Source organism: Dama dama, chromosome 19 (assembly GCF_033118175.1).
Source record: "Dama dama isolate Ldn47 chromosome 19, ASM3311817v1, whole genome shotgun sequence".
Taxonomy (NCBI): Eukaryota; Metazoa; Chordata; class Mammalia; order Artiodactyla; family Cervidae; genus Dama; species Dama dama.
The window spans coordinates 45,978,578-46,006,530 of NC_083699.1; the positions used below are offsets into that span (position 1 = coordinate 45,978,578).

The window sequence follows — 27,953 nt, forward strand, 5'->3', positions numbered from 1 at the left end:
ACCCATGCCAACCCCCGTTCCAAGATCTGATATGCCTTCTGCCATATCAGGGGTGTAAGTTGGGTATGTGTTTGAGGTTGAGTATCACAAATTTAATCACGTAGTAAAAAATCCAGCCATGTTTTAGCAAATTAAAATCATTTAAAGAATGTGAAATGTCCAAATAGCAATAAATCTATGAGTCAATAAAAAACCCACGAAGTAGCAAATGAACTTTAATATCTTTCCCCAAAATTCCCAATTTATAAATTACTATGCATTTGTGTATATATTTACACACATATACATCATAAATTCCCTCATCTTAAACTCAGCCTTCCACAGGAGCAGGGTTCTGGGAACCTAAGACAACTGCTCGTCTTGAGTTGGCGCTCTGAGGAAGCCCTTGGTCTGGATAGCAGCCGCTGTGTGTCCCTCACAAGGGTCCGCTCTACAGCACCACAGATGCACAGCAAAGGTGCCAGTTCTGCTGCAGTCCAAGTTCATGGATCCAGGTGCTTATAGAGTCTGCGGCTTTTCTCTTTTTTATTTCTGTTGCCATGTTTTTTCCAGGGCTTCCCAGCCCCGCTCTCAGAGCTCACAGCAGCTGCTGTCACCAAGCCACTCCCAGGCTTGTAGCCCATCACAGCCTGGACTCCTTTGGTCAGAGCTCTCACATTTTCCTAGGAAATAAGGGAAGATATTAATGGCAGTGTCAGCAATCTCCTTCAGAGGATACACACAGAATTGCTTGTGGAGAACTCCAGGATAGTGGACTTCCATCTCCAACTGCTCTTCTTTCTCTCCCCATTCCCGAAATAAGTTTCTCAGAGTTTTGTCTTCAATTCATCCTGCCTTCAACTTTTGTTTAGTCCCATGGCTTCAAACACCTATAACAATACTCATAATACCAGCTATTTTCTGGAAATCTCTCTTGATATCAAAATTCTACTTGTGCAACTCAGTTAGTTAGAAGCTGACTCTACATTCTTTATTTCGGCCAGTGGTATAAGAACCTGCTCAGCCGCCAAGATGACACACTCTCTTCTCATCTGTCACAACAGTTAGGCACTGAGTTCTGTGGACTCCAGTCTCTAGAACTTCGTACATCTTCCCCTCTTATCCATCCCCACTGCTTTAACCCAGGGGTTCATTGGCTTTTACTGGACCACTGCAAGACTCCTTGAATCCAGAGTCCACACTTCTATCAGAGTTCTCTAATCTGTATCTCTCTAAGTCCTGTTCTCACAGATCTCTGAAGGTCCCATGTAGACTGGGGAATCAAGTCCATATTCCCTCCAATGGCACACAGGGTCACCTGCAACATGGGTTCTGTGCCTATAAAGGCCACACTCCCATATCTTTTTGCCTCTGTTCACCAACTCCTTCAGCCTGGAAATTTCATCACTTCTTCTTCCCACTAACACATTTTCTTTTGTTTCTCAAAGTCTAGCTTAAATATCATTACCTTCTGTAGTTTGGCAAGGATGTGGAGAAATCAGAACCCTCATACATTGCTGGTGGGAATATACAGTGGTATAGCCACTCTGGAAAAAAGCCTGGCAGCTACTCAGAAGGTTAACTATATAGCAATTCCAATGACTCAGCAATCCTACTCCAAAGTATACAGCCAAGAGAAATGAAATACATGTCCACAGAAAAACCTGCACATGAATGTTCACAGCAGCTGTATATACAAAAAGTGGAAACAACCCAAATATCCATCAACTGACAAATGAATAAACAAAATGTGGTATATTCTATTTAATGGAATATTACTTGGCAATAATAAGCAAAATATGTACAGATACATGAATGAACCCTGAAGCTATTAGGCTTAGCTAAAGAAGCCAGCCACAAAGGATCATACAGTGTATGATTCCATTTATATGAAATGTCCAGAACAGACAATCTATTTACAGAGAAAGTAGATGACTGGTTGGAAGGGGCTAGATGAAGTAAGGAATGGGAAGTGAATGCTAATAGGTACAAGGTTTCTTTTTGGAGTGATAAAATGTTCTAAAATTACATGGTGGTGATGGTTAACACAACTCTGTGAATATACCATAAACTATTAAATCATATATTTTAAAAGGGTGAATTCAATGACACGCAAATGACATTCCAATAAAGCTGTTATACAAAGTGTATTGGATCAGAAGTTAAAGAAAAACTTTAAAACTTACCTGATGGAAGAAAGTTTTATCCACTACATTTTCAATCTGATGTGCCTTTTTATTTCTAACCACCTGCATTTTTATTTCCCCACCATTCACTTTTTTCTCCAGGAGTCGCTGGTGTTGGTACTGAAAGGTCACAGGATCTCTGCCAGGAGGAGGATGACAGTACAGGAGTTTACCCTGCAGAGACAACACATGTGGTAACAGCGCATCCTCAGAGCATCTGTGTGAAGTTCACAGAAGTAGCCTCTCCCCAGGGCACACTGATGGAACTTTCTTCCTTTTGACAGCCGAGCTGAGTTCTGGTCACTGCGACTAGAGAAGTCCTGACACCTAGACGACGATCCTTAGTGTTCTAGAGGCCTCACCCTTCCATAGTCCTAATTTAGAATGAAATCTTTCTCTGTGCCCCTAGAGTCTTGTTTAACGTACTCTTCAGTCCAAGTATGTGATTACATTGGGTTAGCCAAAAAGTTGTTTGGGGTTTTTCTGTAACATCTTATGTAAAACCTGAACAAGCTTTTTGGCCAATCCAAAACTTAATGTGGTAGATGGTGGTTCAGTCACTCAGTCGTGTCCAACTCTGCAACCCCATGGGCTGCAGCCCACAGGCTCCTCTGTCCATGGGATTCTCCAGGCAAGAATACTGGAGTGGGTCACCATTTCCTTCTCCAGGGGATCTTCTGACCAAGGGATTGAACCGGGTCTCCTACATTGCAGGCAGTCTCCTGCATTGTACGTGGATTCTTCACTGACTGAGTCACCAGGGAAGCCCTATACTTAATGTGAGTATTTTCCAAAACAAAAGCCAGGATGCAGTTGGATAGTGTGGCTGCACTAATAGGGACACCGGGCCTAATGCCATTGTTCACTGGGTGCCAAGTTTCCTCTCTTTACCATATATACATATAAAGACTTTTTAACTCATTTTCCCCATCCTCCGCCTAGACAGCGTATTAAAAAGCAGAGACATCACTTTGCCGACAAAGGTCCGTCTAGTCAAAGCTATGGTTTTTCTAGTAGTCATGTATGGATGTGAGAGCGGGACCATAAAGAAGGCTGAGCCCCAAAGAACTGATGCTTTCGAACTGTGGTGTTAGAGAAGACTTTTAAAGAGCCCCTTGGACAGCAAGGAGATCAAATCAGTGAATTGTTAAAGGAAACCAACCCTGAATATTCATTGGAAGGACTGCTGCTGGAGTTGAAGCTCCAATACTTTGGTCACCTGATGCAAAGAACTAACTCACTGGAAAAGATCCTGATGCTGGGAAAGGGGGTGAAAGAGGATGAGATGGATCAGAGACTCAATGGACATGAGTTTGAGCAAACTCCAGGAGATGATGGAGGACAGGGAAACCTGGCGTGCTGCAGTCCATGGGGTCGCAGAGTCGGACACAACTGAGCGACTGAACAACCACCACCACCACCACCACCCCATCCTTCATAGATTTACAAATGGCAAAGAATAATTAATTAGTAATTCATCCCTATAAGTATTCTATTAACTATTTTCTTCCTAAATTTAAAAAAAAAACCATGGCTGCCCTCTTTTATTTCTGTGCCCCCAAAGCCCCACTGATGACATACTAAGAGGAGGGAATAAAGTGACATCCTCACAGCCAATTATTATACTCCCAGTAATACTTTTTGGGGAAAGAAATAGCTTACTACTACTCCTACTAAAAACTACCGGGCTGATTTTACACTAGGCACTGAGCTAAGTGGTGTTTGTGTATACGGGGGTGTCTGTCTCCAACTCATATACACCACGCTCATTTATTTCCCATAGTAATCTCATGAGATAGGTACTATGAACTCCTATTTTGCTGATGAGAAAAACCCAAAACTCACCATGTCCTCACTGTAACAGGAAAATAATAGCTCACAGACTTACATACTTTATCACCTTTACTGGTAACAGATATTCAGAGATGTTCGTCTATTTCATATCACGTCAGTCCTTTCTATGTTTTATATGATGCTGGCTCCCCCGGATCAAGAGTACAATTTCAGTTATAAAACAGTATCAAAGAGAAAATATCTCCTTGATAACCCAGCTGGTTGCCATTACCCTAACCACATGCAATGGAAAAAGACCTACTTACTTATTCGAGAGGAACAAGAGGCAGGGTTCACTTACATTGACATAATCCTTCAGGATGTAGCGCGCAGATCGAGGCTGGTCTGGCTGTCCATGTGCTGTCATGAATCCTCGCATACCTATGAGGAGAAATGAATTTTATAAAACCTAAGTTAGAAGACATTGTAACAAGGAAACTTGAGGTAATGGAAATCTAGCCTTTTCTGTTACTACACTGCATTCTTATTCTACCTTAAAAAAAAAAATCAATTAACAATGTAGAAAATACTTTGGTTAGCATTACAAATATAGCTGATAATCCAGGACCAACTATACTGGTACACCTGCTCTTTTGCCAAACACCGAGCAGAATGTGACAGACACGTTCAGTCTCTCTCTACTCTAGTTATTTCTTCAATCTCTTCCATTTTAAACACTGATTCAGGGAGGCTACTTGTAAAATGATGTTGTCATTATCAGCAAAACCAAAAGCAATAGATCAAGTTTTCTTATTTAATGATATACCTACACTTTTTTCAGTTTCCCAAACATACAACAAAGATCCCCTTAATACTAATTCAATTAGAAGGGAACACCAGAGCACAGCTGGTAACAACACAGGCTTTAGCTGACAGGTTAAAAACCCATCTCCTCATCCTAGCTCTATGTTGGGTCCTTTAGCTTAGAAGAAAGTAGTTACAACTATACACAAAAAATACATTCAGGAGGAGGATGAAAATCTAAAAATTAAAAAAAAAAATTATAGGAAAACAGTTTTTCCCAAGTAAAACACCAAACCCAACAAAACTAAAAAGGAAAAAAACTATTGAAATCATTGACTTCCATAGGGCTAAAGAAAATGTACATCAGGAAAAACATTTGAAACATAGGTAGCAAAGAATTGCTATAAATCATTAAGACACAAACAAATGATGCATAGAAAAAAGTGATTCTTAGAAGATAAAATGGTTAACAAATATATGGACAGATGATGAATTGTACTAGTATTTTAAGAATGTTTAGGCATGTGTTTTTACAAACTGGCTTTGTCCTTACTTTTTGATTTATCAGAGAGAATTAGATGAAAATTTTGAAAAGACTCATACTACTTTCAGTTTTGCTTGGATATCAAACCAGATGGAAAGTCTGATACAAAGTCTACTTTTCCCCATCTTTCAGGCCAGCACAAGGGAGAGATGGATTAGGAAAGAAACCTGGGTTCTCACTGAGGCTATGCCACTGACCAGACACCACCCTGGGCAAGTCATTTCATGCTCGGAGTTCAGATTATTTGTCATAAGGAAAGGGAGATAAAAGATGGGGAGATCTTTAAGACCCCTTCTTGTCCTATGATTTTGTGACTATATCAGTCTTACCACAAGTGCTTAATATCCATCCTCTTTAAAATATCTCAACTAAAAAAAAAACAAAAAAAACAACTCAACTAAGGCAAAAATTCAAGGTCTAATTTAACTGTGGTTTATATCAAATCACCTTTCTCTGCCAGTAAACACTCAAATAACCTGAACTCTTGATCCTGGCTGAGGGCAATTTCTTGAAAGGCAAGATACATACACATGGAAATTTTTTTTAACACAGCTATTTCTTTAGGTAGATACAGGTCTTTCCAGATTAAAGTTTGTGTTTAAGATAAATACATCACAGTCAATTGGAGAAATGACAAAGATAACTCACATGTGTGTGTACGCTAACTAGCTTCAGTCCTGTCTGACTCTGTGCAACCCTATGGACTACAACCTGCTAGGCTCCTCTGTCCATGGGCTTCTCCAGGCAAGAATACTGGAGGGAGTTGCCATGCCCTCCCCCAGGGCATCTTCCCAACCCAGGGACTGAATCCTCATCACTCATGTCTCTTGCACTGGCAGGCAGGTTCTTTGCCACTACCACCACCTGGGAAGTTTCTACATGGAACTCCCATGAAGAAAAGCCAACAGAGCCTCAGCTCAGAACCCCAACATCTACACTTGGGTACAAGGCCTCCTACAGGAAAGGGCCTGAGACCACGAAAGCCTGGGAGGACACGTCTCCCAGGCACTGATTTCTATGGTGAAAACCTGGGGAAGAGGCGAGGAATATAACACACCTCCTTCTCTAACTAAAAAGCACCTAACATGAAGTAAAATACCACTCAGGCAGCAGTCGGCTCCCCCTCCTTTACTGCCGGACCCTGAAACCACTACCAAGTCAGCTACCTGGAGGCTCCTCTGCAGGCAAGACCAATAGGACCACAAAAATATCAACCCTGAAAGATGACAAATGCTAAGGGAATATTCTGAATTTGTATCTTTGCAGGGTACTTCTGTCAGTAATTACATTGTTACTTTTTGTTCACATTTTAAAATAAATCACGGCTCACATCCATAAGCCGTCAGCAGTTCTTCTGATGTTGGAGGTCGCTGGGGATCTTCATCTTCTCTAGGCTTTATGATGTCAATGCCATAAGTAGCTTCTAAAACATGTCTTGGTATATTCTGGCAAACATAAGCTTGTCAAGGAATCTACTTCTCTGAACTGACCCCCCTCTCCCTCCCCATGGCATCTTCTAAGAACACTGTATTTTGGCACTATGGTGACAAAAAACTTTCCACCTCTCCAAAGAAATATGATTATTCTTAATTTTAAAAGACTTTCAGTCCCTCTTTTAAAAAAAGCCTTATGCACCAATGACTACCTCCAAATGTATCCTTTAAAAATATTATCTCTGAAACAGACTTCAAGATGACACATTTTTACCTAAATACATTACAGATTTGTGAGATGATCCTAATTCAGAGACAAATCACACAATCTTTGTTTCTAATCCTTACAATTATGTAAGGAAGGATTATTTTTTCCTCCCCTATTTAATTACTCAGATTTTTCTGAAGCTCCAATGTACACAGAACAACCACAATTTTGGCACAGCACCAAGGATATTAGTGATACAGGTGGGACATGATCTCTCATCTGGTCAATTGGGAGGATTCCACTGCAAATCATCTCAGCTTTGGTAGAGACAAAGGATGGCATCACCAGGCCTGGGCAGTCACACAAGCAGAGGCCAGGTTCTACATAGAGAGTCTGAAGGACAAGTAAGGGGGTTATGCTGGGCACACAGCATGGGAAGGGAAAGAAGAGCAGCACATGGGTGGCAAAGAACTTCAGAAAATACTCAGAGGGAGGACTGTCTGAGTAAATACAGAGGCTGATGCTGTAGAAATACCTGAAAATGCTTGGTGTGACCAGGCGTAGCAGACACAGATACCTTCTTGTTGCCTAGGATGGTGTTGATTGTTGAACTCTTACCAACGTTTGGATAGCCCACCTAGAAGGGAGTCAGACAGAATGTCTACAGTAAAAGTTGGCAATCATCACAGGATGCCAAAAGCCTACCCTATCTAAAGGAAAGAACACTGGACCAGAGGGCAGAAGACAACCTTAAAAGTTTTCATTCTGGTATCTCTTGTAAGTCACGAGACATGTAGGGATTAACTGGGAGACTGTAGAAGGTAATACGAACAGGGGTGTAACCAGTTTAAGCCTTGAGAAAGTTCATTCTTTGAGCTGGGCTGTCTGTCACACATGGCCTGCTCCCACGACGCCCATGGGCAACAAGAAGTCTTCAGTCTTCCCTATGACACCAGGGCCTCACTGGTCTCTGGGGTTCCAGTGCAGTGGGAATACAGACCCTCACGAATCAATTTTATGACATATCTCATCTTACCAGTCCAACAGTAAGTTGTCCATCCTTCATCTTCTTTCCAGAGTGCAGCTGCTTAAAGACCTCGAGTAACTCCTGCTTTGATACCAAGTGACTAAAATTGTGTATTTGCCTCTTCTGCGGGGTTTTCCTTTCTTGAGCCTCAGAATCCAGAGTATGGGCCTCCTTGCAGTCCTGGCCACAGGCTTCCTCATCAGGGCTGCTGCCATCTTCCAAACACGTCTGCCAGTCCTCCTCCTCCTGACAGTCCTCATACTCACTCTCTTCTTCACTACTGGCAACTGCACCAAGTGAAAGATGTTCAGCCTCTTCGTGTAGAATTTCAGCTTCGTCGCAACTGGAGTTTTCAAACTCGGCTGTGATAGCTTCTCCAGTGTCTCTGTTTACTTCTTCCTGATGAAATAACAAAAACCACAAAAGTTCAAAGTGTGTAACAACTGCACTTTTCACTCTGGTAAAAACACTCAGAGTTGGTTATCTAAGATGAACAGAGGACAAAAAACATTATGAAAAGGAAAGGTGAAAAGAGGGAGATGAGATAACATGAGGATATAACTGAACTATCCACAGTGGTGCCCTCCAGAGAGGGGGACCTTCATATCACACATTTTTGTATTATTTGAACAAATAACATCTATTACTTTTCTAATAGATAACTCTTGTCTATGGCTATACTACCGTGAACACCTTGATCTTGTCTAATAGATAACTCTTTTATCTATTCAAAAAAAAAGTAAGAGTTTAGAAAAGCCTGTGTCAAGCTGAATTCCTCGGCAGTACTTTTGCAATGGGCTATAGAATAAAACAAAAGTATTCTCATTAACAGTAAAACAGTTAATATTCTCTTCTCTGCACAAAGCAAGAAGGGTATAATTTATAATTAATATAAATTTTCATTTTAAAAGACAGTGATTTTCATAGTTAAGGAAACTATTCTTTTATAACTATTTTTAATAAGTCATAGCATCATGGGGCACAGGTCCCTGTGTGTGAAATATGAGAGCAACAAAACAACTCTGTGCATGGAAATTATTTGCCGAACAATGACTTCTTTTGGAAAGAGAATGGTAAAAATGATTTACAATTCATGGGTGTATTAATCCTTCTGGATGAATTACAAGCTGGAATCAAGATTGCCAGGAGAAATAACAACCTCAGATACGCACATGATACCATTCTAATCACAGAAAGTGAAGAGGAACTGAAGAGCTTCTTGATGAGGGTGAAAGAGAAGAGTGAAAAAACTGGCTTAAAACTCAACATTCAAAAACTAAGATCACAGCATCTGGTCCCATCACTTCATGGCAAATAGACGGGGGAAAATGGAAACAGTGACAGATTTTATTTTCTTGGGTTCCAAAGTAACTGCAGATGGTGACTGCAGCCATGAAATTCAAAGATGTCTGCTCCTTGAAAGAAAAGCTATGACCAACCTAGACAGCATATTAATAAGCAGAGACATTACTTTGCCGACAAAGGTCTGTACAGTCAAAGCTATGGTTTTTTCCAGTAGTCATGTATGGATGTGAGAGTTAAACCATAAAGAAGGCTGAGCATCAAAGAACTGATGCTTTTGAACTGTGGTGATAGAGAAGACTTTTGAGCCCCCTGGACAGCAAGGATATCAAACCAGTCAATCCTAAAGGAAATAACCCCAAAGATTCATTGGAAGGACTGATGGTGAAGCTGAACTCCAATACCTTGGCCACCTGATGTGAAGAACAGACTCAATGGAAAAGACCTTGATGCTGGGAAAGATAGAAGGCAGGAGAGGGGGACAACAGAGGATGAGACAGTTGGATGGCATTATCGACTCAATGGACATGAGTTGGAGCAAACTCCGGGAGACAGTAAAGGACAGGGAAGCCTGGCGTGCTGCAGTCCATGAGATCACAAAGAGTTGGACATGACTTAGCAACTTAACAACAATCTTTCTGAATTCTTACAGATAATAAAGCAGAAATACAACAATTCACAGTATTACCAATTCTTATCAACAAGGGTGAATTGATTTAGATTTAGAAGTGATGCAAACCTATCATTTCCAAATAATCTAGTGTTAGAATGAGTAGCCACTACAGGAGAGGGCATAATAAACTCAGTTAAATAGGTATCCTACATTTTAGGGAAGAAAAAAAGTCAGGGAGAAGAGGTATGATTTCACTGTCATTTCAGGAGACTCAAAAAGAAACTTGGAATTGGAGCAGTTTCTATAATAAAGGTCACAAAGTCACTGTGTACTATTCTGAACATTTAAAAGTATGAAAGAGGCAGAACACAATAATGTGAACTGAACATGGGTATTTGCTAGGAAAACTAAGGCTTGAAGCAGTTTAGGTTCAGGAAAATTGATAAAGGCAACAAAAGGACTTTGCAGTAGTTACATCAAAAATTAAAAGAAAGAAGGGACCAATTGAAAAAGTATATACAGCTCCCGTGCTAAGACTAGCAAGTGAGGCACTCTCCATCCCCCCTCTAATGTCTATATCAGAAGCTTTCTCTGTCCCTTTTTCACTTTAATAAAACTCTGCTACACACACATACACACATAAAAAAAAGAAAGAAGGGAAAAGTCCATTTTTGGGGAACACAGTGCAATTTAACAAATGGCCGAGAGAAAACAAAAGTACTCAATTAAAAAAAAGTCTCATGGCTGATTCTTATCAATGTATGGCAAAAACCACTACAATATTGCAAAGTAATTAGCCTCCAACTAATAAAAATAAATGGAAAAAAAACAAGTCCCATTAAAAAAAAAAAAGAATGGTTAAACAACCATGGAGAAAAGAGCAAACTTCAGATAGGTGAAAAAACAGTGAATATCTATTTTTTAATAAGTTCATGCTTGATATTCAAATGACAGATGTGATTAGATACGATAACATAACAGTAGTAGCTGGTAACAACTTGGAAAATCATGAACAGAGATTTCAGAGGATTTAGGAAGAATAAATAAGGTTCAACTTTTAAAAAAGAAGAAAGAATATCTTCCATAAACCAAGCACTGGTAATCCAGTCTGACAGGGAAACAATTCTACAAGTAAGCTAACAGACACAACAGGAGGCAGCAAAGATTCCCTGAGAACACATCGTGCAAACAAATCCCATTTCCCTTGGGAATCTACTCCTTGGTTGCCAGTTCAGGGAATACCAGAGATGTAAAAACTGATCCTTTTCCCATTTTCAACAGGGCCACTGGGCTGATGCATCAGGGCTGAGTGACATATTGATAAATAGTTATTCAGCACTGCAACTAGACACCAACTTCCAGGAAGGATTTGAAACAAGAGAAGCAATAATGAAGAGGACAGACTATGAAGCCAGATTGCCCAAGGATTACAAGCACTTAAACTCTTTCTGGAGAAGATGAAATAAAACACAGAAAGTACTCAGAATAGCAGTGCCTGCTAAGAACAGGTTTTCTGTGGGTTAATTTTTATTAACAACAGTAATAGCACAATAACTACTGTTATAGTCTTTCAAATACATCTTAAATGCTTGGTACACCTGCGCTTAGTAAGTCCACAAAAGGTCGCAGAACTCTATCCTCAGCCCCAGACTACTCAACAGCGTTATCAATGAACATTAAGAAGACACAGAAGGGCCAACACAATACCTGCAGATGATTCAATTCTGGAAGAGAAAAGCAAATGACATATCCAAAATGAATTCTACCTTGTCCCCGAACCACTAATATTTAAGAGGAACATGTCCTAAGCTGAGCTAAAAATAAAGTGAGAAACTTTCCCCACATGTAAAGATAGATGAGATCTGCTTGCTAAAGCCTTATCTTTAAAATACTGAGTTGGTCAAAAAGTTCGTAAAGGTTTTTCCCTTAAGGTAGTACGGGAAAACCAGAACAAACTTTTTGGCCAATCTGATATTTGAGGGATACGGTTGTTCATAGGTTTAATGAGCCAAAAGCATAAGCTCCTTTGAAAGAAGGTGAATTAACAAAAACCCTGAATTCCTGGGAGTATCCTGGTCACAAGAAATAAGAATACACGTCCTCGGCAAAGCACACCTGGAGGACTATACTTGATCAGTGGCCACCCATTTTGGGTGCTCTCCTGACTCAGGCAGAGAGGCCCTCAGGGTGAGGAGTGCACTGGAGGACACGTCTATTAGGAGCAGCAAAGCAGAGATATGTACCTTCTGCAGAAAAGAGAACACAGGGAGAAAGGAAGAGGCCTTAAATTAAAGTTAGGAGAGCTGAACCTTATTGGACTAAAGAACTTTCACCCTGGAGAGAAAAAGAATTGAGACATCTGGTATGTATGGCCTGAGAGAGTATGTGTGTGACTGTCTGCCAGGGAGGTGGAGGGAAGAAGTCCTTCACAGAGTCAGAGCTCCCTAACTTCTGAGCTCACCAACAAGAAGGGGTTGTATTTAGAGCACCCAGCTCAGGCCACTAACTCGTCAGCAATGGCTAACAGAGGTGAGATGAAAGGAGGCAGACAGGAAAAGACATGACTTTAGGTCTCTTTCAGCTCTAAGAATGCTGTTGCTAAGTTCTTTCCATAGCTGGTTATCATTAATTTTTATTAGAAAATAACCCTTAAACTGTTTCTAGCAAAACTGGGTTAAAACACATGGTATATATTAATTTAGTATTACTTCATTTCTTTGTTTTCAAAACAAAGTCAAAAGAGATTCTAGTCAAGTCCAGAGAAGTTATTACATTCAGCTCTATCTGAATTTTGGTTTTGACTTCTCTTAAAAGCAACTGTAAAGTCATTAGGAAAGTTCCTATACAACTTTCTGCCTAACATTTTAAAAAGTATGTGTCTTCAGAGAAAGCAACTTTGCAACTTACTTTTCTGTAGGTCATCATACTACCCTACTACTTAGGGAAAAAAGAAATAAAGCCCCACAAATCAACAATAAGAAAAAACAAACAAAGCACACTTAACAGAAACTGAAATCTTCCAACCCGAGAAGTCCCCAGTTACCTTAGAGTTAGCCATCAGTTGAATGGCTTCAGCCAAAGCTGACCAGAAAATGACCTTCACGTTTTCTTTTTCAAAGAATTCAGCCCAGGCACTCCGCTGCTCGACAGTCAACAAGTCTGCCTTATTCACCAGGATAACATTCTCCTTGTTGTCATCAATGCTTTTCACATAACATTCCTAGGCAAGACAAAGATATTCAGATATCTCTCCAAATGGGGAAAAATTTGGCTAATTATACTGAAGATCCCCTTCCCTAGTCCCTTCTAGTTATTACTAAAAGGTCTTACTGTCACCAGTTTAAAACAGTCCTAATATGAAAGATTTTTAATCATGGTACATGATTAAATCCATGGTATGGGTACTTTCAGCAGGCTTTGAAAAGAAGTTAGGTCACATATGCTTACAAACTCTTCACAAAAAAAACTAAAGGGTAAAAAGGAAATGCTTTCCTGCCCTGCTCTTATTTCTTTAAATTATACAGTTTCTTTCAAGCAAAGATAAATAATTGCATTTAAAAAAAAGATTTGTCAGTCAGCAGGAACTATTTTCAAGCCAAATGATGACAGTCAATAATCTTATAAAAAATATTTTTGAAGTCTAAAAGGAAAATAAGACCCAGTGATTAAGTTAACCCCAAGCATAGCTTTCCATTAGGAAATACCCTAAAAATATTGAAAGCTGAATTAGTAAGAGTTTCCCTATTTTGAATTTTGTTATTCACCAGATTTTAAAATAATGGTCCTGCTGTGGTCCTCAAACAGAAACAGGAACACTTCATGTGTTTTCAGTCTTATTAATTCAAAGCCTGTATCGCCTCATTTCTAGTGATACTCACACCTTAATGATGACCCCATGCAGTATTTTACAAACTTAGATCATTTGTAGAATACCACAGAAGATAGTAAATCTGGTGTGCGAAGAGAAAGCTTAGTGGGATGAACGGACTACGCATATGCCAAAATCAGCAAAATGCTACTTCATTTACTTAAAATTCTCTTAAAAAATGAGACACACTGGCAAATGCCTCTGAACAGAGTGGCTTCTAAACTAAAAGCTAGAAAGTTCAAGTGTTTGAGGCTTCCTGCAGATGGAAACAGCAGTCTGAAGAAAACATGTCTGAAGGGCCCCACTGCGCAGGCTCCTGGCCCTGGGAGGAGCGGGAGAGCCGCGAGAGCAGGGTGCCAAGGGCGGCTCAGAGCCACTGCTGTCAGTGACGCTGTCTCCCACTGCTGCTCCAAGGGCTTGAAGTTTGAATCTTGTCACGTTTCACTTACCAAATCCTCACACCTGAACAGGAGTGGATTGCGAGCATCTACTATCTGGACCACGATATCACTGAAAAACACATGTGAGACATGCCAATCACTGTGAAGTGAAAGGAAACAGTATCGAGAGCAAACATCTTTCGTATGTCAGGCACTGATATGTTTTTAACTTTCAATAGGTACAATTATCCCCAGTTTATATGTGAAGGAACTGAAGCTTGAACAGCTAAGTGGCCTATTCAAAGCCACAAGGTACTAAGTGATTGAGTTTGAAGGCGAACTCAAGCACTCTGGACCAGAGATCATGCTATAATCATAACATTTTCCTGCTCTCAATATGCTAAAATTTTAAACTATACCTTCTAGTAATCTCTCCTGGAAAGATTAAAGAGTTATTCCAAAGACTTCAATCCAAGGTGATGTCTACTATATACTCAGCACCCAGTCTACACTTGTGTTAAGGCCTCAAAAAGCTCTAATGTATCACCTGATCACAGCTGCCACTATAAAGCCTATAAACCTCACTTAAACCCTTCTGACATCTAGCAAATCATCATCCACCAGTTTCAAGAATGTGCTTAAATGATAAAATTCAAAATAGCGAAGTATCAACTTAAGTTGCCATGGTGAAGCAGGAAATGATGAATGCAACCCCTTTCATCACACAGAAGATGGAGCAATATGAAAACTTTCTTCGCAGACAGCAAGTCCCTCGAATTCCTCACAAAGGTAGCGGGCACCAGCAGGCCAGCACTGCATGAGTACTACACTTCTCCAATAGGATCCTCCCTACCTTCAGCCTCTGTGGTTAGGAAAGATGCTGTGACCACCGCTGGGAGGGAACAAGCTGTGCATGTACCAGCACCTTCCAGTAGTCTTCCCAATCCATGTCTGGTTCGCTCTTCCTGGAGTAACTCCTATGCAACTATGCTGAACACCAAGGAAATGTGCTAAATCAAGGCTACCATTCAGGGCAGGACTTTTGACAAATCTGGGTCTGCATTTTCCTTCAGAATAAATTTCCAGCATAATCTTGTGAGTAAAGGAACTCATAAACTTGCTAACTTATGACAAGATGCTTAAAAAGTTCTCTAGTTAAGTGGGCCCTAGTATTTCCTTCTTTAAGGTAATATCTACTGCTTTCCATCTGTAAGGATTTAACAGTAAACGCAAAAATGACTGCAAAAAACGGACAAAGTCTAATGAACCAAAGTCCATAAACATTATGTCTACCTGCCAAAGAGGCAGAAAGAATAACCAGCTTAAGACACACCAGTAAGAAAAGAAGACAAGTTTAAGATGGCTTGCTTCGTGTACTGAATTAAGATGCAGGGCAAAGTGCCAGTTATGTGCTAGGAAGTGTTGATGCAATGCAATGGAAACACGTTGTCTGACTGGAAGCAGCATTCTGCCCTCTGTGCCTCAGCAGTTTCCTGCATTTCAATGAAATGTTATACACCAAATCCTTTCTGATAACTATTCTTGAAATTAAAGAGGCAGATGACATAGCTAGTCTGTTACCAAACAGGAGACACCTGCTGTTTTACAGAACATATCAATAAATATTTCCTGTTAAGAGACACGGCAGGAGTTACTTTATTGATATTTTTATGTAATTCACATCCACGTCCATGTGATAGAGCAACAGAACAAGTGATGCTGTAATCCAATTGAAGCTACAAGTTTCAACAGGTCCAGGCTTACTCTGGGGAAACAAACAGCTTATCTAGGGGCATAAAAAATAAGGGAAGGGCCTTCCTGTTAAACATGGAAGAATTCATATGGTTACCTTTGTTCCCTCTCAAGACCTACAAAAATGAAAGGCTGAAACTCATTAGGACAAAAAGAAAGAAGAGCAACTCAGAAAGTCAGCCAATGAGAAGCAGGCCTGTTCACACTCCAGAGCTCTGAAGCAGCTCAGGATCAGATGCAGTTTTTGAAACAAGGGCGAGGTGTGGGACTAAAATCACTCTGAACAGGGAGTGATTAGGTCCATTCCCTTGTTCCATTCAGCCAGGCAGCCACACTTCACCCCACAGCCCCTCAGACCCCTGTCCCAATAGCAGAAGGCCAGGTTTTATTGTGGAGAAGATGAACCTGAGAGGTTCCAGAACTAGGACCTCAAGCATAGGAGAAGGTGGGAAAGAGATGCCATACTGAAGAGAGGAGGATTAACGTAAGTCTACACATACCCCAAATGGTAGAAAGGCCCAGCCCCTGTGTAATATATTATCACCTTTACCCCGTTCTTGGCAGACGATCGTGCTTCTCTTTAAGAAACTGACTGATCCTAGGGAAAACACCCATACAAACATTTTGTAGGGAATCCCAACAAAATAAAATTGATCTCTGCTCAGTCACCATACAGAGAAGTTCACCTGGTGGCAAAATCACCCAAACAGAAGTCCTGTCAATCAGCTTTGTAACACTTTGTTTTCTTAAATATGAACAGATGGCAAATATCACTTGACACCTGTGAAGAGCCTCTTACACGAAAGTCAGAAACCAGAATAAATAAGGAAAAAAAGAAATGTGGAAAAAGATAGCCAATATATAAAATAGGAGAAAATCTAGAATTAAAGAATTAACTAAGAGTGTGCCGATGGGGGCATTTCCTCAAGGTTGAAGTTTCAATATTTCACATTGTTACCAATTCTATTTGGAAATAAGAAACAGCATTTTCAGTAAGAAAACAGGCATTTTCAGCAATATACATTCTAACTGCATGAAGGAGAGATCAGTCCACTCCAGTCCCCAAAAGAACCATACTGGGTCTTCCTAAGCCCCATTCAAACCTAGGTCAATCTAAGAGGTCAGCATGGAGCCTGGCAATTAGCAGCAACCTTCCCCTTCCTTCAGGCTTAGAGATTTGCTTTAATATTCTCACCTCCTCACATCCCAGCCCAATGACCCTCTCTACCTGAGGGAGCAAGATGGGTTGGACGCATTTAAGTGACTTTTAAGAAAAACAGATAATTAACGTTACCATAAAATTCATCCTTTTAAAAGTATACAATTTAGTGGTTTTTAATACAGTCACAGTTCAAAAGCATCAATTTTTTGGCGCTCAGCTCTCCTCACAGTCCAACTCTCACATCCACACACGACCACTGGAAAAACCATAGTCTTGACTAGACAAACCTTTGTTGGCAATGTCTCTGCTTTTTAATATGCTGTCTAGGTTGGTCATAACTTTCCTTCCAAGGAGTAAGCATTTTTTAATTTCATGGCTGCAATCACCATCTGCAGTGATTTTGGAGCCCCCAAAATTAAAGTCTGACACTGTTTCCACTGTTACCCCATCTATGTCCCATGAAGTGATGGGACCAGATGCCATGATCTTAGTTTTCTGAACTGTGGTGTTGGAGAAGACTCTTGAGAGTCCCTTGGACTGCAAGGAGATCCAACCAGTCCATCCTAAAGATCAGCCATGGGTGTTCATTGGAAGGACTGATGCTGAAGCTGAAACTCCAATACTTTGGCCACCTCATGTGAAGAGTTGACTCACTGGAAAAGACCCTGATGCTGGGAGGGATTGAGGGCAGGAGGAGAAGGGGACAAGAGAAGATGAGGTGGCTAGATGGCATCACCAGCTCGATGGACATGAGTTTGAGTAAACTCTGGGAGCTGGTGATGGACAGGGAGGCCTGGCGTGCTGCAATTCATGGGGTCACAAAGAGTCAGACACGACTGAGCGACTGAACTGAACTGAACTGAACTGACTGAATACAGCCACAAAGTTGTATAACTATCACCACTAATTCCAGAGGATTTTCATCACCCTAAAAAGAAATGTAAATAACTTTTACAAATTTAATCCAAGTCCTTTTTCTTGGTAATAATGCTAAATATGCTAATATCCTTTCCCAAGAATCCCAGTGAAAGCATCCTGTTTCCTAACATTCTTACTGGGTGTATTTTATAGATTAACCACACACACACTCCTACCCCGTGAAGGCTCGTTGTTAAAAGCATCATTTCAAATATAAGGTTCATTTAAGGGGTCCTTATAAATAATTCATACACTCTTTTGACAATAATAAAAAACCTTTAGCAATAACCATTATTTTAAGTTTATCAATGTGTTTATTAATAACCCCCCCCCCATATTTTAAAAGAAATGTAGGATCACAGTTTCAGTTTCTATAATAATTCTCAGTAGCCCTTTGTAAAGCTTGATCCTGTTCCTTTAACCCCTCCCTGGGCTCACAAACATATATAACATGCAAATCTATCGTAACACCACCACCACATCCTCCTTACACAAAAAGAAAATGGTAATCTACCTTCTCTCAATCACCCTCCAGAGTTGGCGCCAAAAGTCCAAATTTCTTTCAAATGGTGTCAATATCAGGTTTTGGTCCTCTTCCAACCTGGTTTTAGAATGAGAAGTTTACATTTCTGCTAGATTTTGATAGTTAGGTTTCAAGTAATATAAATACTCAAATTCATTGCATTAAAAAATAAGCACACAAATATTGTCAAATGATTTTTATATCCTTTCTGTTGAGTTAATATGCAAATCAAATTTAAATTTTCTACTTAAGCTTTTAAGTCCTAGAGGTTTATCCATCACGTTGGAAGAAGGCTCCAGGGAGCAGTGATCAACTCCAGAGTGACAAACAGCAGGAAAAGGATATGAAAAGGAGAAAAGGCCAAGAATGCAGCAATGAACTCACAACCTTTGTGTAAGGAAACACATGCACAAAGCAATGTGGCTTGCACACACACCAATTTGCATGTATAAGATGAAATCTACCATTTCTCTTTAAAAGAACAAAGCCTTAAAAATGCAAACAGCAATACAAGCACACCAACATGCCTAACTCAAAATTTCAAGAAAATTCTTCATGGAGGTGAACACTCACCGGACAAGCTGACGTCTCCATTCTAGAAAGTTATCTTTCTCTGCCTGTTTGAGTTCTTCTGGACTAGTTTTTTGGTCCCACTTTGGTCTGAAACAATCATAAAGTAAAAAATAAACAACCCCACATGAGTTACCAAAATAGAATAGGATAACTGGATTTAATAATGGCAGTTGAGAAAAGAAAGCAGAAAAAAGTGAACACCAAATAAAAATTTTATATTTAGTGGTTTCGTTATGTCTTTTAATATCCTGCATTTTTACTCAACTCACCTCCTTGGTATACACAGGAACTGTTTGTTTTCTTCATGGAGTTTCTTAATTCTCTGGTTCTCCTCAAAAGACAGTAGTCCAGTTCTAGCCTCAGGAGGCACAAATTTAATATTAAGCTTCTCTGTCCATGGGGGGAAAAAAAAAGTACTGTTATTTAAGAGACAGTATAGAGAGTGAATTCATTACTTAGAATACTAAAAATATGAGCACCTAAAACAGAATTTAAGCTTTCTTGATTTACATAGATTCCCCTAACCTTGAATAAATTATAATTTTCCAAAGGAAGTTTTCTACCAAAAAAAAAAAAAAAGATCTTTACTAAATGTTTCAAGAGGTCAACCACTTTTTCAAGTACTGATTTTTGTAAAACTCCATATGCTAAATGCATTTCTTGGAAACAGAAACAAGAGGAGTGGGAAGTGATTGCAAATATTCATTACAACCAGTCTCCTCATTTTACCCATGGAGAATAATTTTAAGCCAAAGGGACTGAGGGGAAAAGCAAAGTTCAGAAAGGAGACTCACTCCAATCAGAACTGGTGAGCTACTACAAAGCTAGAATTTACATAAAACATTTATCAGTTCAGTTCAGTCGCTTAGTCGTGTCCGATTCTTTGCGACCCCATGAACCACAGCACGCCAGGCCTCCCCGACCATCACCAACTCCTGGAATCGACTCAGACCCATGTCCATTGAGTCAGTGATGCCATCCAACTATCTCATTCTCTGTCGTCCCCTTCTCCTTCTGCCCTCAATCTTTCCCAGCATCAGGGTCTTTTCAAATGAGCCAGCTCTTCGCATCAGGTGGCCAAAATATTGGAGTTTCAGCTTCAACATCAGTCCTTCCAATGAACACCCAGGACTGATGATCTGTAGGATGGACTGGGTGGATCTCCTTGCAGTCCAAGGGACTCTCAAGAGTCTTCTCCAACACCACAGTTCAAAAGCATCAATTCTTTGGCACTCAGCTTTCTTTATAGTCCAACTGTCACATCCATACATGACCACTGGAAAAACCATAGCCTTGACTAGACGGATTTGTTGACAAAGCAATATCTCTGCTTTTTAATATACTGTCTAGGTTGGTGATAACTTTCCTTCCAAGGAGTAAGCATCTTTTAATTTCATGGCTGCAATCACCATCTGCAGTGATTTTGGAGCCCAGAAAAATAAAGTTAACCACTGTTTCCCCATCTATTTGCCATGAAGTGATGGGACCAGATGCCATGATCTTAGTTTTCTGAATGTTGAGCTTTAAGCCAACTTTTTCACTCTCCTCTTTCACTTTCATCAAGAGGCTCTTTAGTTCTTCTTCACTTTCTGCATTATAAACACTCACAATCAAGCTGTACAAGAATTTAAAGGAATAAAACAATACCCAGTATATGTATAAACCAGAGGCCTCTGCTCTAGGCTCTATCCCAAGTTGCTCCAGGCCTCTCTACTGCACCTCTCCACAGCCACCTAGTCTCTGGGGCAGGTGACTTCAGTGAGATAAGCACTTGGAAGCCAGCTACGCTTCTTACCAAAATGCCAAGAGGAGGTCCTATTCAAGGATAACAGGTCATCTTTAGCAATGGTTCTCTTCTTCTTTAGGCAAAGACGGCAATCTACTACCTTCATGTGACCACCAATACTGGACAGTCCAGTCACCCAGAGTACATACAGCCTCCAGTCACCATTCTCATCATGTCATCCTCAACCACCAGTCAGAATACTCACCCCTCTAACCCATACTTGATCATTCTTTGACATTAATTTCTCCTTCCAATGGTGACCTCCCACCCAATGTTCCCACTTTGCTTGGTCCAAGCTCTGTAAATCCCTCTAGCCCCTTGATTCTTTCCTCTTCTCCCAGTCCACCATCTAGCTTATAGCTTCACTTCTTTCCCTCTTTGGCTAAAACCACAGAGTATACCCATTCCACACTCTGACTGAACATCAAATTCCTTAGTGCACTGCAGCTGCTCCCAAATCTCAAATCTTAGGGAGAGTCAACTACCCATTCCTGTTCTCATCTCAGTAGCCACAAGCAGTAAGCACATGATGGATGATGCAGCCACCTGTCTCTGAACTGCTTTCACTACCAACATTTCTGATACCAAATGTATGAGTTTTCTCACCAACAACCAGTTTTCCAACTCTCCAGACACCAACTGGGTGTCCTACAATTCAATTCTACTCTGACACTATCAAGAGACTGCCCCCACTTCAGATGCCAAATCTGCAAATGGGTTTTTATGGAGGCCTCATTACACAGGCATTAAATAGTTGGGCACTGGTGATTAACTCAATCTCCAGGACATCTCCCATTCCCAGAGGTTGGGGGAGGAGTTTTGGAAAGTCCCAACCCTCAAATCACAGGGTAGGTTCCTGTGGCAATTAGCCCCCTGGCAGAAGCACTGTCCATCCTTCTCACAGCAACCTCAGGTCACCTCATTAGCATAAACTCTAGTTAAGGCTGATAAGTGAAGGTGAACGTTGCTCAGTTGTGTCCAATTCTTTGTGACCCCATGGAATTCTCCAGGCCAGAATACTGGAGTGGGTAGCCTTTCCCTTCTCCAGGGCATCTTTCCAACCTAGGGATCAAACCCAGGTCTCCCGCATTGTAGGAGGATTCTTTACCAGCTGAGCCACAAGGGAAGCCCAAGAATACTGGAGTGGGTAGCCTTATCCCTTCTCCAGTGGATCTTCCCGACTCAGGAATCAAACTGAGGTCTCCTGCATTGCAGGTGGGATTCTTTACCAACTGAGCTATCAGGGAAGTCCAACCTAGTAAGGTTGAAAGGGGCTTATTATGAATAATAAAAGACACTCCTCTTGCTCCTACCACTCAAGAAATCACCAGAGTTTTAGAAACTCTTGTATCAAGGAAACAGAAATGAAGACCAAATATAAATGTACTACTTTTATGTCACAATATCATATCTTCTGCTTATTTGCTGAGTACGGCCTTTGCCATCTTTAAAAGTGAAGAGTTCCCAGTGAACATTTAGCATTTTTCATTGTCCTGCACTCCTTTGTTAAGGTCAGGGATCCATGAGAACTAGCTTAAAAACCATGGACCATCACCCTATTCAAAAGTGCACTATGTACATGTATACACACACACGACACACACAAGTACGATTCTGCCTGCAATCTGAGGGGTTCATGGACAGCTGAAACTTGTAGTCTCCAGGTTAAGAATCCCTGTTCCCGAGCGTCCAGAAGACAAGTGCCATCTGAAGGCCAGAGAATTGAGGAAAATCCTATCATTAAATAATTCTAAGGAAAAGGGAATTAATTTCAATGAGGGATTTTTATGGATTTTTTGAAAGGCTGATGGAAATTTCATTATGGAGGTACGAGTGGATCAAGTCATTGGTCACCAGTGATTAACTTCATCTCTAGCTCCTCTCCTTTCCCTCACGCTCACGTCAGTGTCTTCAGTTGTGTCCAGTTCTCTGGGACCCCATGGACTGAAGCTCTGTCCAGGCTCCTCTGTCCATGGGTTTCTCTATGCAAGAATACTGGAGGGAGTTGCCATGCCCTCCTCCAGGGACGTGATCAAACCTGCATCTCCTGCATTGCAGGTGAATTCTTTACCACTGAGCCACCAGGGAAGCCCCCCTCTTCTCCTGAGTGGGACTGAAAATTCCAACCTTCTAATTATGTTTACATTGCTCAGAAGACCAACCCGTATTCCGAAACTATTTAGGAGTACTCATTAACATGCAAAAAAGACACTCTTCTTCACTTCCTCCAGCCCCTCTACAAAGTCTGGTTTAGTCTAACCACGAACAGCTTTGTTTCTCTTCTTTTCTCCATTCTTCTCTTTACTACTATTTCAGCCCTGGTCTGGTTCGCTTGCTGGACTAAAGAAACAGTCTCCTAACTGGTCTTTCTTGTTCAAAATCCATCGGTGATCTTTCAAAAAATATACTTGCTTCACTTCAGTCAGTCAGTTCAGTCACTCAGTCATGTCCGACTCTTTGCGATTCCATGAATTGCAGCACGCCAGGCCTCCCTGTCCATCACCAACCCCGGACATTACTCAAACTCATGTCCGGCAAGCCGGTGATGCCATCCAGCCATCTCATCCTCTCTTGTCCCCTTCTCCTCCTGCCCTTAATCCCTCCCAGCATCAGGGTCTTTTCCAATGAGGTAACTCTTCGCATGAGGTGGCCAAAGTATTGGAGTTTCAGCTTCAGCATCAGTCCTTCCAATGAACACCCAGGACTGATCTCCTTTAGGATGGACTGGTTGGATCTCCTTGCAGTCCAAGGGACTCTCCAACATGAGTCTTCTCCAACACCACAGTTCAAAAGCATCAATTTACTCAGAACCCTCTAAAGACACCTTTAAAGACCTCATTCTTTCCTGGACGTGGCCCTTCCCTCCTCCCTAAGGGTTTGTTCACTGCCTCTTGCACCCATGTACTTTTAAGCACTGTGAAATTTCTTCTAACCATTTTCTGAACAAAGCAGGCTGCTGCTCAGATCTTAGCTTGAAGTGCTCTGCCTGCTTGTGTGTAACGTCCTGCATCATCTCACCTGTCCTGCTAACATCTTTTAAGGCTCATATCCGGGGTAAAGTGTTCCCTGACCAGCCCCAATTTTCCTTCAGATAGAAATGGACACCTTTTATTCATCTCTGCTACAGACTCCTTTTGCAGCACCTAAGACAAAATTCTGTAGAAATAAAAATTTGCCTTATACAATACTATACTGTCAGTAGGCACACAATACCTGAAAGTAACTGGGGTTCAATAAAAGCATTTTGAACAAATGAACAAGTTTGCTAAACAACATAACAGTTCTAACAGAAGAGCAATAGAAATAATAGTTTATAAGGGTATCTCTGTGCCAGGTAGTTTGCTAAATGCTTAGAAAACACACATAAACACACACACACACACAAAAAAAAAACCACAAACAAACCAAAAACAACAAAAAAGGGCAAGCAGTGACTTAAATAAATTATATGCATGGAAAAATGCACTACAGTGTGTGACAAGTACTTAAATTTAATTCAGGATTTTGCTTCCAACAATGGTAGCAGGGAACATTTTCTGGTAAAAGCTGGTTACTGTTCACTATAATGTTAACTGGTCTCTTCCCTGATGAGAGACTGAGTTTCTCGAATTTGACATGATAGATAACCACAGATGCTTTTTAGAGCTGAATTTTAAAACCGTGGCACATTTTGTACTTCCCTGTTGAATTCTGACCCTTCCACACTGCTCCTGGGATTATCTGCCTTTGGGTCAAAAACAGCTCCCTTATGAGTTTAGGAAGATTGGCAAAACACCCCCAAGCAGACTTACTTGTATCTAGTCAGCAAAGACAGAAATGTGTTGCAGGTACTCAGCAACAACTTACCAGCTACAAACTCTGTTCCTGCAAGTTCCGCAGTGGCAAGGAAGTCGTCCAGGGAACTCTGTTCAGTCACGGACTGAAGATTAAGTCGACCCCAATCATAGCCATCGTTGAGTTCACTTGTGTGCAGCTATGAGTAAAACATAGGAGGGTAAGATAGCTGCTTTCTTCTGCTCCTTACGTCCAAACAAATGCTATGTTCCCAAAGAACGTTCTATGGCCTTGAGGGTGGTGTCGGCTCTTTTAGTCAACATTAGTAACACTTAACATTTAAATGAGCACTTTCTTACCTCATGATAGTTATTTTCCATTTACTTTCTTATTTAATTTTCAAAATATTTTGAAATAAACTTCATATCTCTATCTGGATTAAACTGGATAGAATAAATTGTCTATAGTCATAAGCTAATAAGTGGCAGAGGTATTTGAATCTAAACCCATATACCATATACTCTGGTTCTGGCAACCACTGTTGGTCAACTTTTTTAGACAGACACCCACAGTAAGAAATACATTTCACACAGTGACTCAAATGCTGTGAGATACTGTGAGATGCTGTGTATCATTCGATATAGTAAAGTGAAAACAAAAGAATCCTGAAAGTTACCTTTATTACATTCCACACAACGTGGTATTTTCTTGAGTTTTATTCTGTGGAATGAAAAGCTTGGCTAGTTGCCACTTACTGAATTGATTCCAGACACACTTCAGTTTTATAAGATAAACACCATCCTAATCTACATGCTCTGTACAGGTACAAACAAATGAAAATAACTGAAGGTTAAAAGGCTAGGTGGTTTGCCCAAAGGCCACAGAATCAGCAAAAATCAGGGTAAGGATTAGAATCTAGTTCTTTACTGAGAACTTGTGAATTCTCAAACATTCACAAACATTCGAGGAATGAATGTCAAAATGACAATTACAAATCAATCAAACTATTTCATCTGCTCTTCAAGGATCCTAAAACTATGACCGTTTCCAGGCCCAGGAAGCTACTAGGCCAGCCAAACTTTGGAGAAATGCTGTCCAGCTCTGAGTAATACCACTAGGGAATAAAAAAAAGGTGAAGCACGAATCTGAGTTATTTTGTACTTCTGCTACCGACCAGCGGCTCTTGGAGGATCAATTCTTTAAACAAACGAATACAACACGAAGTCGTTTGTGTGTCATTCCTGTGCAGAAACTTCCAAATGCTTCCACGGCCTACAGGATAAATATAAAACTTTAGCCCCGGTTTTCAAGATCTCACTCCGACCTCATCACACTAGCCTCCACCTCTGGGCCCTGTGTCTTGCTAGGAGGGCCTGTTTCTCGGCCTGGTCGATTCTAACGGTCTTGAGCATTTGCACATTTCAGTATCCGAGAGGGGATGGGGGTGGGCCTAGAACGGATCCCCCCCGTTACCGGGGGAAGATTGTATTCTTCTCTAGAAACCCTATTTTGGCATCATTTCCTTTGGAATATTTCCCTGAGAACCCTGACCGTAAATTTCGCTGCGTTCAGACTCACAACTAGGCAGAAAGGCTGAGAAAGACAACGTTTTTACCCAGGAGTCAGTGTGGCGGTGACTACGGCTCCGTTGAACTTGCTGGCGGATAAGAGTCCGGCCAAGGGTCCCACCCTCTGGCACTCTCCTCCGACCCATGCTTGTCCAGTAGACCGACGAAAAGCAGCAAGCAAGAGTCACACCAGTTTTCTGGGTGTTCAGGAGCGCGATCTCCGGAAGTGACGTGTGGGCGAGCCCAAGTGCTTAAGGCCCGAAGTCTCAGGGAAACAGAATAATTTGCCTCAAATCGCCACTTATATATCTCACATTTGCCACTACGATAGAAAGTAAATGCAAAAAGTGGCGCCTCAGAACTTAATTTTCAATATATATTCCTCAGAATATCTCAAAGTTGGATAAAGCAATGCGATTAAACGAATGGTACCTTCCAAATTTGTGCATCGATTTTTAGTGTTCGGGGTACAACTAGGAGACTCGGAAAAAAGTGGCCGGACATATTTGCGGTGGGAGCCACGCCTCCGGTTAATTTCGTCAGGAGGAGGCGGAGACTTGGGTGAAGGGTGTTCTGCAGCGCTAGGTGGCGTTGCTTCCTGGCGCTAATTTTCGGCCTAGTGTTGTAGGGTGTGGCTTCACCGCTGTCACGCCTGGCAACTAAACAGCTTTGTGTTTACTTGGTCTTCCAAAGCTGTGAATTGGTGAGAAGAGTTCCTGCGTGGACGGCATTTTGGAATGGAAAGAGCTTGACAAGGTTGCAAGGAAAGCCAAAGGAATTTGACTTAAATGTTGTTGTTTTCAAAGAGCTTTTAAAAAAGCGTTTAAAACTTCCACCTAGAATTGTATTTAAATTTTCCTATAAAATAAAGTGAAAAAAAATAAAATAAAGTGAAAGCAGTGACCCCCGCTCCATTCTTTGCGGCCTGACTTTTGCTCCTCACTTTATAGAAGTCGGATTAGAGTTATGTGGGTGTTGGGGATTTTAACTCCATTCTTATTAATCAGGAGAACCACCTCACTGTTGTGATGCTCTGAGAGCAAGCAGCTTGCCCAAATCATAGCTGAAATATATTTGGTCAGGCATCAAACCCAAGTCTCCTCAATCTTTTATCCATTCCTGGGGCAGATATTTAGGGGAGAATGAGGGTTGTTATTGTGTATTTTAGAACCCAGTTCTTACCCAATTTTGATGTGCATGTGAACCCTCTAGGAATCTTGCTAACTTGCTGATTCTGATTGATAAGGTCTAGGGTCTGGCGGCACTGGGTTCTTCCAGGAGATGATGATGATGTTGGTCTGGCCCACAGGCCACTCTGAAGAGCAAAAGAAGTCCATTTCCTGCTGGTGCAGATGAAGACCCAGAAGAGCACTGGCTAGAAGTCAGTCATAGCAAGTCTGGGTCAGGAAGAGCTGGAACCATATCCCCCACCCATCTCTGCATTCCCTGCTAAGCCCTGCTGTGGGCTCTATCTCACTGCTGACTCTAACTGAATTGGAGTGAACTTTGGGAAACACCCAAAGGATTGCTGACAAACCATGTAGTAGTCGGCAAGGCTTTGGGAAGGTGGTGCTCACAGATCAGTGAAGGAAAACATTAGAACGTGGTTTTTCCCATCTCTCAACTTAGAGACAGCATATCTTTAAAAAACCGGAGGAATTTCGTGGCAGTCTACTGATTAAGACTCCACCCTTCCACTGCAGGGGGCATGGGTTGGCTCCCTGGTCAGGAACTAAGATCATACATGCTTTGAGGCATGACCACAATAACATACAATATA

The 27,953-nt window shown here is 41.1% G+C and overlaps 1 protein-coding gene across 1 annotated transcript; it reads right to left on the reverse strand.

Moving 5' to 3' along the window:
- Nucleotides 1-202: 202 nt before the first annotated feature.
- Nucleotides 203-26,390, reverse strand: LSG1 (large 60S subunit nuclear export GTPase 1). The gene is made up of 14 exons (XM_061166856.1): nucleotides 26,221-26,390; nucleotides 24,678-24,804; nucleotides 19,315-19,435; nucleotides 19,046-19,132; nucleotides 18,464-18,550; nucleotides 14,187-14,247; nucleotides 12,913-13,089; nucleotides 7,964-8,353; nucleotides 7,463-7,564; nucleotides 7,177-7,320; nucleotides 6,617-6,740; nucleotides 4,300-4,379; nucleotides 2,166-2,339; nucleotides 203-662 (listed from the first exon to the last, which is right to left on the reverse strand). Exons 1-14 carry the CDS (start codon nucleotides 26,317-26,319, stop codon nucleotides 483-485), a joined length of 1,953 nt encoding a protein of 650 aa, XP_061022839.1. The 5' UTR covers nucleotides 26,320-26,390; the 3' UTR covers nucleotides 203-482.
- Nucleotides 26,391-27,953: the final 1,563 nt, after the last annotated feature.

What these genes read in the sequence shown, in the direction of transcription:
- LSG1 (XM_061166856.1), bottom strand. Translation starts at nt 26,319, where the DNA reads ATGGGTCGGAGGAGAGTGCCAGAGGGTGGGACCCTTGGCCGGACTCTT. An exon ending in GTCACACCAAGCATTTTCAG is followed by an intron (nt 7,321 to 7,462) that starts GTATTTCTACAG and finishes CTTGTCCTTCAG; the next exon opens with ACTCTCTATGTAGAACCTGG. An exon ending in TCCTGAAGGATTATGTCAAT is followed by an intron (nt 2,340 to 4,299) that starts GTAAGTGAACCC and finishes TTGTCTCTGCAG; the next exon opens with GGTAAACTCCTGTACTGTCA.